This window comes from Prorops nasuta, unplaced genomic scaffold, assembly GCF_024137725.1.
Source record: "Prorops nasuta isolate Cenicafe-Biocafe unplaced genomic scaffold, Cenicafe_Pnas_1.2 PNAS00031, whole genome shotgun sequence".
Lineage (NCBI taxonomy): Eukaryota > Metazoa > Arthropoda > Insecta > Hymenoptera > Bethylidae > Prorops > Prorops nasuta.
In genome coordinates, this window is record NW_027116828.1 from 356579 (window position 1) to 375756 (window position 19178).

The 19178-nt window shown below is 31.6% G+C and overlaps 2 protein-coding genes across 2 annotated transcripts; both read left to right on the forward strand.

Moving 5' to 3' along the window:
• Window positions 1–1082: 1082 nt before the first annotated feature.
• On the forward strand, window positions 1083–2321 carry LOC136782952 (uncharacterized). Its single transcript, XM_066742733.1, has one exon. It carries the CDS (start codon window positions 1083–1085, stop codon window positions 2319–2321), a length of 1239 nt encoding a protein of 412 aa, XP_066598830.1.
• A 13474-nt stretch (window positions 2322–15795) lies between these two features.
• On the forward strand, window positions 15796–18864 carry LOC136782953 (uncharacterized). The gene is made up of 7 exons (XM_066742734.1): window positions 15796–16117; window positions 16218–16227; window positions 16730–16880; window positions 16969–17052; window positions 17222–17697; window positions 17752–18080; window positions 18137–18864. Exons 1-7 carry the CDS (start codon window positions 15796–15798, stop codon window positions 18862–18864), a joined length of 2100 nt encoding a protein of 699 aa, XP_066598831.1.
• The last annotated feature ends 314 nt before the right edge of the window (window positions 18865–19178 follow it).

Below are 19178 nucleotides of genomic sequence, written 5' to 3' on the forward strand. Positions count from 1 at the left end.
AAAAGTTGATGAAGATTGAAAAAAAAAATCGTTTTTTCCGCCATTTTGTAAAGAAGCGATGGTTCAAGGTCAACAAAAAAATTCCCTGTTAAACTTCAACTCCCATGATCACCTTTGATCACGGTCGCAAGGTGATATCTTCATCGTAACACTTCGAAAAAAAATCCTAAACATTTTTTTTTTCGAAAATTTAGGTGTTTTTTATGTTTCAATGGAGCATATCTCTTTTCCTGTGAGTTTTATCATGATTCTGGCAACGGATTCTGAAAGAGCATGCAATTTTACATCAGAATATGTGGTTCAAGAATTTTTTCAACGCCAATTACATAGGAAAAAATCACTTTGAAAACGTGCAAGAAATTTTGACATTTTGGACGTTAATGGGTTAATGAATTTCTACAAGATGCTCTTTTTGATCAGTTAAATGATGATGATGTGGATAATAGTATAGATGATATATTATTCATACGTGCTAATAATAATACATTGAAAAGTGAAATTAAATGTAAATATGATGTTGACGTTAGTAAAAAAAATAATATAGGAAAATTGTTGGGTTTTTCGGAAAAAAGAGGAGTCCTCAAAGCTAATGAATTACTTGCATCTGACATGCCTGTGAATATATTGAAAATAAATATTATACGAATAATGACGTATATAACTGCAGGAGCCTACAATAATGGTGAACTTGTGCACACTATTTATGAATTTTTTCCAAACGTTGAGCCGGGATATAAAATCTCGGAAACGCCAAATAATGTCATTTATTTGCCGATAATCGTGAAGGTAATTGATAATTTAACTGTTTCCATTGTCGACCAAGATAACGATATTGTAGATCTCAGTGGTGAAGATATTACAATTAGACTCCATCTACGAAAATGTTAATTTACAACAAACATTTTACATATAAATTACAATCTCCACGAACTTCAGGAATTAGTTGGAATAAAACTTCGAAATCAACACAACAACGACAAGGACGACGAAGAAATATCAAAAAACGACAGAGTAAGCTGAATATTAAAAATAAAAAGTTTTTAAAATCAATTGGTTTAAAAGTGTTGAAATAAGAAGAAATAATGGTTGATTTATTAAACATTATCGAAACACCTCATTACGATAACCGTATCAATAACATTGAAATACACTCTTACAATCCATATGTGAATTCATCACTCAACCACAACGACGAAATACGCATTCCTATCCAACAACAGGACCTCGTTGTGTTACCAAGCGAAAGTTTCTTGTTTATTGAAGGAGATGTATCTGCAATCGCTGCTAATAATGCCACTATTGATGCGAATAAATTGTTCTTGGATTCAAATGGAACTGCTTTTTTGTTTAATGAAATACGTTATGAATTGAATTGCGCTGAAGTGAATCGTTGTAAAAATGTAGGTATTACTACTACATTGCGAAACTATGCATTTTTATCATCACATGAGAGTACAACTTTGAAATCAGCATCGTTTGATATTAATAGTAAAATTCCAATTAAGAATTTCCAATACTTCAGCTTTTGCATACCGTTGAACAAATTAATGGGATTTTTTGATGATTATAAACGTGTTATCGTAAATGCACGTCATGAACTCATACTAATAAGATCGCGCAATGACTCTAATGCTGTTTATTGTACAATGGATAATATTAATGTTAAAGTAGACTTAGTACTATCGAAAATTCAGTGGAAAATACCTCATATTACGTTGGAAGAATATACAAAATTACAATTTTTAAACATTATTGAAAAAGATCATCTTATTACAATGACGTATCGTTCATGGGAATTGTATGAATATCCTATGCTTCTCAAAACTCAAAACCATTCTTGGTCAGTAAAAGTTTCAACAAAATTAAAAAAGCCACGTTTTATAGTATTTGCATTTCAAACCAATAGGAAAGATAATGTAAAGAAGAGTATGGCTAAATTTGATCATTATGATTTGAGAAATTTAAAATTATATTTAAATTCCGCATCATATCCCTACGATAAATTAAATCTTAATTTTGCCAATAATAACTATGCTATTTTAGATGATATGTATTATAAATTTATTAATTCGTACTATAATACTGAATCAAAGTATATAATGCCTATGCTTAATTTCGAAAATTTTATAGACTATGGTTCATTTGTTGCGATTGACTGTTCTCATCAAAACGAATCAATTAAAAGTGGTATTGTAGATATTAAGATAGAATTTGAGTGTGATTCTAATATACCAGAGAATACTAGCGCATATTGTTTAATTATTCATGATCAGATTATTGAATATAAACCATTAAGTGGTATTGTACGTAAATTAATATAAAAATGATGATGTAATATGTATTTTTTTTTTATGAGAAAGGATAGGTAAAAAAATGTCTTGAATATGTAATATTTATTCATGTTTTAAGTACACTATATTTATGTATAGATATATATTTACGTGTTTTATGATTAAATCATTCGCTTTTTCATCATTGATACTATTAACTTCATTCTATTCCGTACTCATTCTCAATACAACATTTGATAAAATTACGATCTTCGTCATTGTCAATTAAAAAATAATATGTATCTACAGCACTGTATCCATCATGTAAAAAAAAATTTTTTAATATTTTCTCTTTTATATTTACCGTCCGCATTAAATGCTCTGAACTTAAAAATTTGTAATAAACTCCAAATTTATAAAAACAGAAAAATTGCTGTAGATTATTATCGCAATAAAATGTAATAATTTTCTTCAATATCTCCATATCTTGAGATTCTAATTGACTTAATTCATAAGGTATATTAAAAGTTTTATCATTTATATTAAAATTCACATTTTTAGTATGTTCTTTTATCTATGAACAAAAAAAAATATTTATGTATAAAAATTATTTGCATATAATGATTTATTTACTTACTAGCTTTCGAATATTGATTTCATCATTTTCTTTCACTAACTGATATATCCCAATACCAGATCTATAATAAAACATTTTATCATCAGACAAATCGCTAAGCCATAACTCTATTATAATTCTAATTCATTGATTATACACCGCTGTTCATTGTTAAATATTTCCGTTGGTAAATTGACAATTGTACCATCAATCAACATAAATGCCATTTTTTAAAGAAAAAAAAATGTAAAAACAACTAAAAAAATATATACACATACACAAACTCTTATTTCTCTGTTTCAGAAGAGGTTCGACAAGTTAATGTGAGGAAGAGAGGGAGAAAGGTCAAAGGAGAAAAAATGATTGAAGAGTAGGCTTTGTGGGGTGGGTAGGAGAATGACCTAAAGATAAAATGTCCTAACGATAAAATGACCTAAAAACGCTAACTCCACGTTGGTTTAAAGCCGGTATTGCAGATTACCGACCGAATCGTCCGAATTTCCTAAATTTGAGTAGCTGGCAACGCTGGACTGTCAAACGTCAGTAAATAGAGACAGTGGTTATGCACAGTAGGGAAAAATTCTGGATCTGTCAGATAAGTATTTTAAATGAAAAAATGAAAATGAATGAATTACTTTGTGGGTATTTCTTGCATTTTACAGAAGAGCTACGAGAGGAAACATTTAAAATATTATGATGTCATGGAAGATGAGGAGGTATTCATAGAATTTGCTAAGCAACATATTTTGAAATATTTAAGAGCCGAACCACAATAGGATTATTTGTTATCCACACTGACAGTCTTTGGATAAACGAGAGAGAGAAGGTTATGCTGCTCGTATAATGTTAGGATATTAATACTGTGCCTGGATTGCATATTGCTGCCAAACAGTTTTTGCTTTAGCAGCCTTCGTGATGAATAATGCCTATAAAGAAGGCATGTTTTCAAGAGGTCTATTATATAGGGGAGATCGTTTTTCTCGTGTAATTTTGGTAGTGAGTATAAACTTAAAACTTTTCAATCTGGAACAAGCTTATGCAGGATTAACGCAAATTACTTGTATAGTTATTTGAGCAAATAAATTCTTTTTAGAAGCTCTATCAAACATATACCTTTTGCTTGGATATAATGTTATATGTTTTTTGTAGATTTGTTAAGAAGAAAAGATGTGAGATTACCTTTCGAACAGTCTTTGGAAACTGCAGAAGCTACCTGACAAATATGGTTGCAATCTCACTGAGGTAAAAGAATGAGATATCTTGGTGAATTTAGTAAAATACAATTCTATAGAAATGTCCCAGTTACTTTTGATAAGAAGAAAGACCAATTAATTTTATTGAAACAATCTGTGTGTATGCTATAATATTTATTACTTTTCTTAGATACAATGATGAAATAAATTTCTAATTGCCTGGCCTCTATTGTGGAGAACCTGATTCAGAAATGACTACTACTAGACTCGAGGAATTGAATATAAACCTTACTAGAAGAAATTGGAATATTAATGTAAAGCATTGCATGCTGTGCATTTCTCTCAAATAGAAATTATTCTTTCTATCATGATAAATACTTCATAATTTTAACTGAACTTTGTTAAATGACTGTTTCAATTGTTCATATTATTCTTTAGATTTCACAATTTACCTGATGGAAGAAAAATATGATTAGAGGAATTCTAAACTACTAATAGAAGCATTATAAATTTCCAGTGCTATTATTACACGAATTTCCTGAAATAGCTGCCTATAATTGGGGATATACAGAGTGTCCACATTTTAAATGTTGAAAAATCAGGAATTTTTGGTTCGAAAGTAATGACTTAAAAAGACCCTCGATTAAAAAATACATTTTGTGCATTAAGTGGAACTTAGAAGAGTGTTTGCAGATTAAATTTAAAAAACGCATGTTCCAAGATTTATAATTGCGGTGTGGCAAATTTATGGTCAGATATATATGAAGGTAAAAGACACAAAGGTTCTTATATATCTGACCATAAATTTGCCACACCGCAATTATAAATATTGGAACATGCGTTTTTTAAATTTAATCTGCAAACACTCTTCTAAGTTCCACTTAATGCACAAAATGTATTTTTTAATCGAGGGTCTTTTTAAGTCATTACTTTTGAACCAAAAATTCCTGATTTTTCCACATTTAAAATGTGGACACTCTGTATATCCCCAATTATAGGCAGCTATTTCAGGAAATTCGAGTAATAATAGCACTGGAAATTTATAATGCTTCTATTAGTAGTTTAGAATTCCTCTAATCATATTTTTCTTCCATCAGGTAAATTGTGAAATCTAAGAATAATATGAAAAATTGAAACAGTCATTTAACAAAGTTCAGTTAAAATTATGAAGTATTTATCATGATAGAAAGAATAATTTCTATTTGATAGAAATGCACAGCATGCAATGCTTTACATTAATATTCCAATTTCTTCTAGTAAGGTTTATATTCGATTCCTCGAGTCTAGTAGTAGTCATTTCTGAATCAGGTTCTCCACAATAGAGGCCAGGCAATCAGAAATTTATTTCATCATTGTATGTAAGAAAAGTAATAAATATTATAGCACACACACAGATTGTTTCAATAAAATTAATTGGTCTTTCTTCTTATCAAAAGTAACTGGGACATTTCTATAGAATTGTATTTTACAAAATTCACCAAGATATCTCATTCTTTTACCTCAGTGAGATTGCAACCATTTTTGTCAGGTAGCTTCTGCAGTTTCCAAAGACTGTTCGAAAGGTAATCTCACATCTTTTATTCTCAACAAATCTACAAAAATCATATAACATTATATCCAAGCAAAAGGTATATGTTTGATAGAGCTTCTAAAAAGAATTTATTTGCTCAAATAACTATACAAGTAATTTGCGTTAATCCTGCATAAGCTTGTTCCAGATTGAAAAGTTTTAAGTTTATACTCACTACCAAAATTACACGAGAAAAACGATCTCCCCTATATAATAGACCTCTTGAAAACATGCCTTCTTTATAGGCATTATTCAACACGAAGGCTGCTAAAGCAAAAACTGTTTGGCAGCAATATGCAATCCAGGCACAGTATTAATATCCTTACATTATTCGAGCAGCATAACCTTCTCTCTCTCGTTTATCCAAAGACTGTCAGTGTGGATAACAAATAATCCTATTGTGGTTCGGCTCTTAAATATTTCAAAATGTGTTGCTTAGCAAATTCTATGAATACCTCCTCATCTTCCATGACATCATAATATTTTAAATGTTTCCTCTCGTAGCTCTTCTGTAAAATGTAAGAAATACCCGCAAAGTAATTCATTCATTTTCATTTATTCATTTAAAATACTTATCTGACAGATCCAGAATTTTTCCCTACTGTGCATAACCTCTGTCTCTATTTACTGACGTTTGACAGTCCAGCGTTGCCAGCTACTCAAATTTAGGAAATTCGGACGATTCGGTCGGTAATCTGTAATACCGGCTTTTAAACAACGTGAAGTTAGAGTTTTTAGGTCATTTTATCGTTAGGACATTTTATCTTTAGGTCATTCTCCTACCCACCCTTTGTGGAAAGGGTAAACTAGATTGTTTGAGCTAAAACTGAGTTTTTTATCTACGGTCATATGCTATTATACTTGACAATTTTTCCCCATATTCTTGTAGTAAGATTTAGGATAAGAAGGAGTACGGAGAAGGATGAATATAGAGCAAAGGAAGTAGAGGGGAAAGAGTAGAGATATACCACCTACTTTATATATATAGTAATTCAATACCACTTTTTCCTCAGTCTATCAATTAAAACGAAAGCTGTGTGTGTTTTAGTAAAGAATAAAGTATAGAGAAAAATAATTCTTCTACATACATCATCATGAAGTGGTTGGAAGAGATTAACAATACTCTCAGTAGCATGAAATCGTATTTGCCTAATATAAGATGGTCTGATTTAAACGAAGGTGAATATATAATCAACGATATAAGAAATGTGAAAACAAAATTTGGTGATAAAATAATTTTTGAATTGAATAATGATTATTCACTATTTCTATCAATGAGGTTGCAAAATATTCTTATGTGCAATGATCAGGATTTATTGAATAAATTGATAAACATTTTGCATGAATGTAAAAAAGATGTAGTCATGTATGTTGATTCTACAAAAAGTATGACTCTAAATATATTGACGAAAAAGCGAGTTATTAATAAGAACAACTGTCGACAAACTCCTCACTCCCCCCTTTCCTTTCTTTTTACTTACATTTAGAAAACTAACTTAAGATGTTGATGGTGGTGGTGGTGGTGGTGGTTGTGAAGAAGATAGAAATGTTAATTCCGATGATATTGATGGTTGTGGTGAAGGAGATGGAATTGGTAATTCCCATAATATTGGTGATGGTTGTGAATGAAATTCAAATGATAGCCCTCGTGGCATTGGTGTTGGTGGTCGTGGAGGTGGAGTTGGTGGATTTATTAAAGGTAATGATTCTTCTGGAATTTCCAGCGAAGGTAATGGTTCTTCTTCCAATAGTTCCAATGATGCTGTATCATACCTTGGTAGGTTCCATAGATTCCCCATGTTCAACTTTATACAGTAATATTCAGCGATAGACTGAATCAAAGCCGTAAAGCTATGGATTTTCATCCTATAGGCCTGATCAAAGAGCTACAGAATTCATTTACTTAATATTTTGCCTAATCAATCAACAGTAAAACTAGATTTGAAATTATTCAATTAAATCATTGTTCACAGCAGTAATTCGTAGAACTCGCTCACTTATTATAACTTTATTCGCAGTTTTAACTTGTCCACGCAACAGCAGCAATGATGCATAATGTTTCTCTTTTATTACACATTTATACGTCAGCTTCTTATCATAAACTGCAGAAGTTTAGATAGGTAAAGAGGAAAAAGCTGACATAATTTTACATGATTAATGAATTTTATCTCTTCTCATTCCTTTGTTTTTTCATATGATTTTTCATTAGGTATTATCACACTTTTTCTCTCATGAAGAGAAAAAGGTGGAAAAGCTATATTTCTCCTGTTTCATTTTTTTTTCTTCATTTGATTTTTTGATTGACATTATCACACTCCTCATTGAAAGAGAAGAGGAAAGAATGAGCTACACGTGTTTTTTTTGTGGGTGCGCAATACCTCGTAAAAATTTTATGATTTTATTTTGATTGACATTATCACACTCCTCATTGAAAGAGAAGAGGAAAGAATGAGCTACACGTGTTTTTTTTGTGGGTGCGCAATACCTCGTAAAAATTTTATGTTTTTATTTTGATTGATATTATCGCACTCTTCATTGAAGGAAGAAGAGGAAACAAGGAGCTACACGTGTTTTTGGGTGTGCAATACCACATAAAAATCTATGTTATTAAGGAAAAACATTTTTTTTTACATTAACAGGATGAAACGTGTACGCATATCTGGAAATTAGCAGTATTTAATCTCCTCTCTCTCTTCCTCTCCATCTCTATCTTTCCCTCTTTCACAAAAAAATTGTCCTAAAAGGAGTGTCTAACGCACGCACACGCGTGATGACCTTGTGAGAGAGAAAAAAAATGTTCAGTGGCGGTGGGATTCGAACCCACGAGTATCCCACACAATCGTAGGGGGACTTTATACTGGCTTCTTTTATACCAGTGCCTTAGACCGCTCGGCCACATCACCTTACAAGTATGAACCATTAGTTCACAGTATCTTTTAGAGTAACAGAGGCAGGAACATAAACTCTACCTCGCTCCCGGCAATATCGACGCCCCTCCCCCCCCAAAATATCCAACTTTTTTTTATACATACTTTGCAATATACCACCCTCTCACAGCCCGGGCTGCAGCGGGGGCTGGGGCCCTCGCGCAAGACAGCCGCGCCGCCATGCGCCTACAAAATTTACTATACTCGCCGCCAGGCGTCGCCACCAACTAAAATTTACTAGACTCGCCGCCAGGCGCCGCCACCTACAAAAAAATTTACTATACTCACCGCCAGGCGGCGCCACTAACATCTAGGGGAAAAAGTACGCTCTGAAATTTACCCCCACTACATCTAGGGAAAAAGTTTGTTAAAAAATGCGTACACCCGATGCGGTGACATAGGTATACTACTTATGCTGAATAAGCAGTATTCTATTTTTGAAACCTTAAGGAAGATGGTATTAAAAAGCCAAGATGCCTAGCGCATCCGTTATTGAGAAATTTTAATGCTTATTCAGAGATGTGACGTTGAATTATTTGCGATTTGAGGTGGGAAACAGCACAACAATATACGCGTGGTCAAACTCTCGTTCTCTCTCTCTCTCTAACTAGTCTTACTATATGGGTACGCATGAATGTTATATTTTGAGTATGTGTGGTACACAGACGGGTTTCAGAAAAACAGTAGCTTACAAAAGTTTTATGTTTACTATGAGCTCTGATGTATGGTATTAGCCTATCATTAAGGGGCAGTCCCTGTAGACGCTGAAAAATAAATGGTACTTTGGGAATTTTTTTGAAGGTGATGAAATAATAACATGGTTTAAAATTTTAACAACATATTATTAGTGGTTTGAATTATACAAAAATATTTTTTTTTTAAATGGTGGATCAACAGAGTAGATATTTGGTGCGTCTTTCGCGTGACATCGAAAAGTGCTGCAACTGTAGCGTTTTTTCTATTGATCTAACAAAAAAAAAACAAAATAGGCTTTAATTTGTAACATGTTTACGGGAAGGATAAACCTCAAAAATTTTAATAAAGTATAAAAACAAAAATTATGGGGGCTGTTTAACCAAATTTTAAAGTTTCCGACTATTTTTTCGATAAGTTTTACCCCAAAAAAATAACTTATTTACGCGATATCAGTAAAACATGAGATTTATCCTTCCGATAATACTACAGACATAAACCTCTCAAAATTTCATCAAATTCGATCAATAACTTTTACGAGCAGTGTTTAGAAATGAAGTTTCGAGATAATCGCGTTTAAAGTTTCAATATGATAAAACTGTTAATTTTGGTAACTTACCGATTAATTAGCAATTCCAGGCGCGTTTCATTCGTATACCTGCTCTTACACACTATACAGTAAAGGTAAAGTAAAAACTAATAGAATAATAAAAGTATCATACTGCTTTACCCCAAACGATTGGACTACCTTCTTTTATAGTATACCATCTGCAGGCCCATACAGCGCTTTCGACTATTTGCAATAACTTCATAAATATTTAATATTTCGATTATTCCTTTTGTCAGTTTATTCTCAATACATTATACTTTCGAAATATGAAAAAATAAAATAATCGATTTTGTGAAAATTCTAAAGGGACTGTCCACCTTAAGTCCTAATGTTTTGTAAGTGACGGTCAGGTAGTAACCTTCTTAACCACTTGCGCTGGCAAAAAATTGACTGACGCGTGTACCAAAACAATCCACTATGACTATCATTACCATCGTGTTTTCTTTTTCCATTTGTCGAAATAATGTCGTTAGCTTCACTTTTGCTTTCCATTTTAGAATATGAGTTAAATATTGATAACTTTATGCTATGTAGTGCACTGGTGATCTGTACTCTGACAACGATTCCACCTGACGTGCCAGGCCCGTAGTTTTTGTTTCGGTAACAAATCCATGACGAAGTACAGACCACGTCGTCGGCGATTCTGTGACAAAAGCATTACGACGTGCGTGGCACGTCTTTCCAGCGCAAGTGGTTAACGATCAAATTAAGGGCGAACATTTTCGTCGGAGATTGGAGAAGAAGAAAATTTAAACAATGATTTTTTGATACAACGAAGAAATAGTGAAATGATATCCATGGATTTTATAATCTGTTTCGTGTGAATAGGTCTCATTTGATAGCTGTTTTAAAATAAACTTTAACAAAAGTAAAGCTGAATATAATTTCAATCTATAATTTATAATGATGAACCAGATCGAATTATTTTTTTTGGTTAAGGTGGGCCAAACTTGTTGTACAAAAGAGGCAGTGCCTCAACGGCATATACAGGGTGTACTACTTAGAATGACCTAGTGCGAGATCAGGCTGAAAGTGAGTGGGTGTGGAGAACGTCGATGGCTGATGGAGGGTGGAGGTAGCCCTAAGGCAAGCCTAGCCTATAGTGGATGGCCATTCGAGAAGACCACAATTCCCTTCCCCCTTACTTCCAAAACCAAATTCAGACAACCGTTTGGACTTGAAAATCTTTGTAGTGAGGGGCTTCGAGCGTCGATGTTACGTACATTGTGAGAAATTGAATCATTTCAAAACATAAACAAAAATAAAATAAGCCTTAGCTGGTGGTTAAAACATTTTTACGTTGCGCCACTTAGCTGGTTTAGCACCGAGTCCCAAGCAATAAATTGAGGGCAATAAACCTACCAAAATAGAAGAATCCTTATATACTTGAACGCCAATTATTATTCAAAAATTGCAATTGTAATATTATTATTAAACATTTTCCAAACTATTGTAAATACACTGCTTATATTTTTAAGATGAAATTGAGCCCAAACACGACGTTAATCGGTCGATTATTTCTGTATTAAACGTATCTTGCAGTTCACATTTTATTCAATTCAAATAGAACTTCTTTTTCAGTAATTTAGATAGGAATATAAAGAATTTACACATATCCTTTAATTATATATCTCAATGAAATACATATTTATCTATCATTTAATAATATTTTTGTTCCATAATTTATTTTTCGTTCTTTCTTAAAGATTAAAAGATTCCTATTTTCTTAGACATTGTATTAACCCTGATAATTGTTCATGGATCCTTTCCGCTACTTTTATATATTTTAATTTACTAAGTAAAAGATATACAAAATAAAATAGAGTTTCATTAGAATTGAATAAAATATGAACTACAGGATACATCTAATACACAAATAATCGTCCGATTAGCCTCGTGTTTGGGCTCATTCTCATCTTAAAAATAAAAGCAATGTATTGATAACCGTTTTATAAATATTTAATGAATAATATTAAAATTAGAATTGTCGATTGATAATTGGAGTACATATAGTATATGAGGGTTCGTCAATTTCGGTGGTTTATTGTCCTCAGTTTATTTCTTGGGACTCGGTGCTAGACTAGATAAGTCGCGCGACGCGAAAATGTTTTGTCCACCAGCTAACTAAGGCCTTATATAATTTTTGTTTACATTTTAGAACGATTCAATTTCCCAGAGTGTACTAAGTACGTTTTTTTATCATCCCCTCCTCTCTTCCTCTCACTGTCACTCTCACTCTAATTCTAATTCTAACTCTCACTCTATCTCTCTGTTTTTTTATAATAAAAGATAGCTTAATTTATTAAAATGGTAGAGAGAGAGAGAAAAAAGGGATAAAGAAACATACCAAGTACGCGTACTGTCGATGCTCGAAGCTCTCGCCCCCCTAGATTCTCAAGTTCAAACAGTTGTTTGGAATGGGGTTTGATAGTGAGGGGGAGGTCTGATTTTCAACGGCCGTCCGCCACAGGCTACGCTTGCTTCAGCGCTATTCCTACTCTCCATCAGCAGCCGCCGTTCTTCTTATCCACTCACTTTCAGCCTGATCTCACGATGAGTCATTTTAAGTCGTACACCCTGTATATGTCTATATATGTATTTGTGCTTTCTATACACTACCGTGTCTCTTGATACCGTAACGTATATCTGTCAATGAAAAAACGTTTCAGTGAAACGTTACATTTAAAGCTAAGAAATAAAGTTAAATCAATGGGTGCATTCAGCCCGTACAACAGAGGCGGAACTGTGTGTGTGTGTCTATGTGTGTTAAATAATTCTTTTTAAGCTCCTACTTCTATTGTATACAATGGTAGGATCTAAGAACAATAGCCAATAAAAACCACCGCTCCCTCAACAGTTGACTTGGCTGAATCCACCCAATGTTATGTGATGTTGCGTGCTAAGCTGGTATATTATGTTATTACAATGCTTTCTCTCTCTTTCACTCTCTTTTTACAGGCTGGTTACATCCAGACAAATCACAGCCGCTACTTTATCGAACCGATTTTCGAGGCAATACCTGAACCGGATGGGCAACACCCCCATGTTGCTTATATGAAGGATGTATCGCAGAAATATTCAAATGACGATGCCAACACCGCACCAAAAAGAATGTGTGGAACCAGCGGTTAGTTTAAAACTTTACTAATATTCTTAAATTGTAAATTTGAATAAAAAACTCAACCAGCTTTTAAAATAATATTATTATTAAGAACATTTTGTAGTAACGGGATTGCTCATACCGATACTACAAACAAAAATCAGAAACCGTATATAACAATAAAATATTATTTGAAAACCGATTTAAACTCATTATAACATTTCGGTGACATCACAAGCTGCGTTTTCAAGTTATATAGTCTAAGAGGTAGCAGGGTTCCGTAGCCAAATAGAGGTCCACGGCTGCAATCAACGCTTTTTTATGTACGTTGACCTCCTGAATCCAAAAATATTGGTCGCAAAGTCCGAAACTGGTCAGATTAAGGGGGGAGCCTCGTGTAGCACCACGAAAAATGAGCAGATTTTGGAAATTTTTTTCAGGGGTAAGAGAATATATAATTGAATCTCTATTTTTGCTATTGATTGTATGTATTCTCGAAAATATTATCATATTTTTTTTACTTTAGTTGAATTGCAAAAAAAGTTATTTACCTTTAATGTTAAAGTGTTCGCAAGAACATCCTCAAACGACGTGACGTGTAGCTTTCCTAAAAAGCCAAGAATTCATGTTTTCCTCTTTTTACTACAATCCTAATAAAATTCCTCTCTGAATGAACCTCGCTTCATTGAAAAAAAATGATAATTTAAACATAAGAATCAACTGTGAAAAATAAAGTCTAATTTTTACCATTTTTTTGTTCACCTTTAAAATAGATTACTAAATACTGATTTGTTAAATTTTTTTAATTTGAGGTTCATCTATAGAAGAATTTTATTACTTTTAAAAAAAAAAAAATTTTGTAAATTGGTTGAGAACTTTTCGAGTTATGCGTCAAGCCAATTAGGAAAAATAAGTTTTGAGAAAACCGCGTTCAATGTTTCCAGTAGGAAAGAGACTATTAGCTGACGGATGATAACAGAATCGATAACTGTTAATTATAACAAATATTTCTTCCCAAACTTATATGAAATATAGTCTTAGACAATGTATTAAAACAAGGTTTGACCGTACACAGAATGAACGAAAGCTATTGTTTCTAGCGGAACAATACGCACTCAGCAATTAATATTATTGCATGACGCACAACTACAAAAATCTCTATAACTATGTACTCAGTACAAATTTTAATGTAATATTTTAAAGGTAATACCTTTAGGCTATATACTGTCCATATATGAAAAAATCGACTTTAAAAACTTATTACACGAGGCTCCCCCCTTAATTGTAATTAACAAATTGAATGTTTAAACGGCTGTAACCAATTTGTTACTACAGACAGAAACATTTTTAATATATGAAAAGATGCAGTTTTACAAGATAAACCTATATGTTTTTTAAATTTCCAAAAATGTTAATTTAAATCAAAGTTATCGCACATTTAATGCGAATATCACATCTTTTTCGTCTTAGCGCGCACAAGTTCAATGATATTTTTACTTCTATTAGACTGATTGAAAAATATGACCTCTTATTTTGAAGCTTAAATTTTATTACACAATATATAACAATCATCTTTTTTTTTTAACAATTAATATCAGGATCAGAGCTTACAAAATTTCAACAAAAATAAAAATTTAACTTGTTTACACAGATAAAGGAGTAAAAAAGGTATTTTACATTGTTTATAGAGCCCTCTTAAAAATTATATGCTTTGTTATTCACAGTTTTCTCCGTTGCTCCCGTGAAAAAGCGATTATATTGAGAATGATGTGCAGGTACTCAAGAAAAAATTCCCAACGTAAAAGTACTCTACTTATATTTTTGCATAAAATACAAAGCTATAAATTAGTTTCTTTAGTGCCATTTCTCAATTAACATTTATAATACTTCAAACAAAAAAATGTGAAAAATTTAAAACCTTGCACCATGCACTGCAATATATTGTTTGCACTCTGATTTTTGCTTTGTTCATAAAAAGTATAGTTCCGCGTGTTTGTTTCGCACATTTATTACTTATGTTTGCATTTCTGCATTAGTTGCTCTCTTATATACTTGATATTAATTATGAGTAGTAATATTTTACAACGAGGTAAGTGCATTATTTGCTAATTAGTTAAAAAAGGCTCAAGATTAATTATTACACATAATGAACGTTGTAATATAAGAAGTGTCCTCTTTAGGAAATTTAAACGATGATACACTTTGTCTTTACTAGTGATGAGCAAAATTGGTCTTGGTCTTGTACTCTTGGTCTTGGTCTTGCATATTTTACAAGACCAAGACTCAATACCAAGAGTGCAAATTTTATGCAAGACCTAGACCAAGACTAGATCTGCAAGAGCAAGATCAAAACCAAGACTTGATATGCAAGACCAAGACTAATACAAGACTAAAATGCAAGACTCTTGGAATCTTGCTGTCATTACAATTTTTATAACTGATATGCGATGAAATCAAATAATTATAATTTAATTTATATTAAAAAAGGTCTCGATGCGATAATTGTTCTACTTATCATAGTTATACTTATTTTGCTTCGCATTATTGAAAAGCTACCACTTTAAAAGCTACTGTTTTGAAAGTTAATGCATCAATGGCGGTAGCTTCCTTATAGTTTTCGCGACCGCTCCGTCGGCTGATTTGGCGGCACAGTACAATCAACTCCACAATAAGATCGGTCTTATTTGTCGGAAGTTCAAACAAGCATAGAGTAAGTATAAATTCAGGACTGCTACAAGGATCATATCAGTTCGAATAGTGTGGTTGAAGCTGCGTGGTTCGTGAAATATATTTGACCGGAATTCGAAAAGCACAACATGGAAGTTTCATCTACTAGCAGTAGTGACAAAGATATTGGTAATCAAACAGTTGATAACACAAAAAATATTAAGCAATTTCAATCAAAAAGTAAATTTGGTAAATTTTTTGAAATCATTAAGAAAAATAAAAACGTGTTTGGTTATTGCAAATTGTGTGAACAACAAACGAAGAAACAAATAGAGATACAAATGAAAAATAGGAACACGACCGGATTGAAAAAGCATTTATTATCGATGCACAAGCGTGAATATCACAAGCTTTTTCCACCGAAATCGTCATCCAGTATTTATAATTTTGTCAAGCAAACAGGTCAAGCAAGTAATTAATACTATAATACATTATTATGTTTCTTTTTAAGTGCTCGCGGATTAAATAAAAGTGAAAAAATATTTTTAATTTGATTAAATTGTTATTATAGATATTTTAATGTAACAGTGAACATATTTTTCCAAACGATTCTATTTAAATTGAGGACGTATTAAGAAAATTAATTTGGGTATTATAAACAGTATTAAGATTTTATATCTTTTTCATTGATGCCTTTCGCTTTTATAATTCCTTCTAAATGCTATAGTATATTTTCAATAAGTCTGAAAAGAAAATTTTATTCATATTTGAACATTTTAATTGTAACTCATCTAAATAATTGCTTTATTAGTGTTGCATATCATTATTTAATTAATGACACTGAAGTTAGCCGAAAGTATTACAGTAGACTTGCTTGAACCTAAGAGAAAAATTGAAAAAATTGCATGAGAAACCTCGTTTTCAACTATTGACTGTTTCTTAAAAAACAGAAAGATTTTTTAAATTTATTCAATGGCATATCCTTTCAGTAAACTTAATGAAAAATAGAGACATAAAATTATTAAGGATCGCATCTTGTTTAACCCTTTATTTAGAGAAAAAGTTAATTCGAATATAATGTAGATTACAACCAAGAGAACTTAAAAATTTAGAATATACACTTGTCAATTTTTCTCTTGAAAAATTCTTCGACAAACCACGATCCCTAATCCATTTGAAATGTCTATATGTATTATCAAATGTTATAAAAGAAAATGACATTTTGATCAAGACTGTAATAACTTTTTAATGTCTAAAAAATATTCAGGAGCCATAAAAGTGATTTCCCACTGCACGTCTTTCGATTTTCCTTATGAAAATAGTTAAGCAAGTCGCGATTCGTACTGAACTTAATATGTTTGTATTCGACATTAAATTTGTTGCAAGGACATACCACTGGAAAAAATGTGAATAATAGTAAATTATTATGCAATATTAGGATTATGCAAAGATTTCATTTATTCAGTAAACGCTTTTAATTTTTCTTTAAATATGTACTACTCTCTATGATAAAAATTATTCTCTCAGCATTATCAGTGTAGTAAAAATAAGCAAATTGTATTTTCTTTACTTTAGGGGACGTCTGGAGCTTCAAAAAGTAAACATTTTACAAATGCTACAGTTGATTGGATAACTAAGAAATATCTCCCATTTTCCTTTTTCGATGACAATGAAACGAGAAGTTATTTTAATCTCCTTAACCCGAATATTACACTTCCAAATAGATTTGCTCTTCGGCAACAAGTCAAAAATCGTTTTGAAGAGCTACGAGAAAGTTTGAAAATGGAATTAAAAGAATGCCATTCTAAAATATCATACACAATTGACGGATGGACATCTATTGCCGGCAAAAGCTTTTTCGGTGTGACGGCTCATTACATAGACCGAGATTGGAATTACAAATCTAGAGTTTTAGATTTTATTCCTTCACATGGACGGCATACTGGTGCAGACATAGCAAGCATATTTTATGAATGTTTACATGATATGGATTTAAAAAATAAAATATTAGGAATTACTGTAGACAATGCATCAGCAAACACGTCATTTATGTTTGAACTTAAAAAATGAATTCCAGAGTTTAACCAAACAGACCAACATTTTAGATGCATAGCTCATATTTTAAATTTGGGCGTTCAAGATTTATTAAAAAATTTAATGTTAAGCACTCAAGATGAAGACAGCGAAGATGAAGATGAGGAAAATGATAATGTCAATGAGAATGATATAAAACTGATTGAGGATTCAAGCACTGCAATTGCGAAGGTGCGATCTATATTTAGTAAATTAAAAAGAAGCGAAAAATTAAGAAATCAGTTTTCTTCTATTTGCGAAACAGTAGGAATACAAAACATATTAAGTCCTATTTTAGATTGCCCAACAAGATGGGGTTCAACGTTTAATATGCTTGGAGTAGCAATAAAATTAAAAAAGGGTATCGTTGCACTATGTCAAATTGAGCCTGAATTGTTTATTTTCAAATAATTGAAGAAAAATGGGTCATAATGGAAAAAGTTAATAAAATTTTAATAAATTTTCATTTGCTGACAACAAAGCTTGGGGGAGAAAATTATGCAACGCTTCCATTAGTCATTGTATCTTTCAATCTTTTACTTGATAAATTAGAAAATATGATAAAACAATTAGATGTTAATCTTAACCGGAATAAAATAGATGAGAAATTGATTCTTGCTTATCAAGCAGCGCGTGATAAAATGTTAAAGCATTATAAAAAGACTAATTGGATATATTGTGCAATACTCATATTGGATCCAATACATAAGTTGAAAACATTTGAGTTGACAAATTGGGGAAGAGAATTAAAAAGGAAAAGTTTTGAAAAATTTAAAACATTTTATGCTGAATATTTTAGTCAAAAATCAGTACCGATAGCAGTCAAAGAAATTTACCAAGAAAAAATGAGCAGTGATGAAGATATAATTGACTTTAATAAATTATATTCTGGTCCATCTACTTCAACAGCTAGTCAGAAATTTATAGATGAATTGGAAGAATATTTAAGTCAACCAAGAGTGGGTTGTAATGAAGACATTTTACAATGGTGGAAGAGGCATGAGATACAATTTCCTGTGCTAGCAAAAATGGCAAGAGACTATTTAGCAATACCTGCAACTTCAGTACCTGCCGAAAGACTTTTCTCTAAAGCGTCACTAATAATTCGTAAACATCGTAATAGACTAAATAATGAATCTGCATGATGGCTACTATGTTTGAATTCATGGATAAAATAAATATGTAAATTAAATGCTATTTTGTGTTATGCTTTTATATAATTATATTATATTTTTAATATGTTTTGTATCAACCGATAAAGTTTATAAAAATAAAATGTATGTATATATACGATTAAAAAAATATATTAAAATTTTATTTAAACCAATATAATATTTAAAATGATAACGATTAAATCCTACCTTATTAGTTATTAAAACAACATATGGAACATTGGTATAATAAATCGAATATATACGTTATTTTAACCCATTAACGTCCAAAATGTCAAAATTTCTTG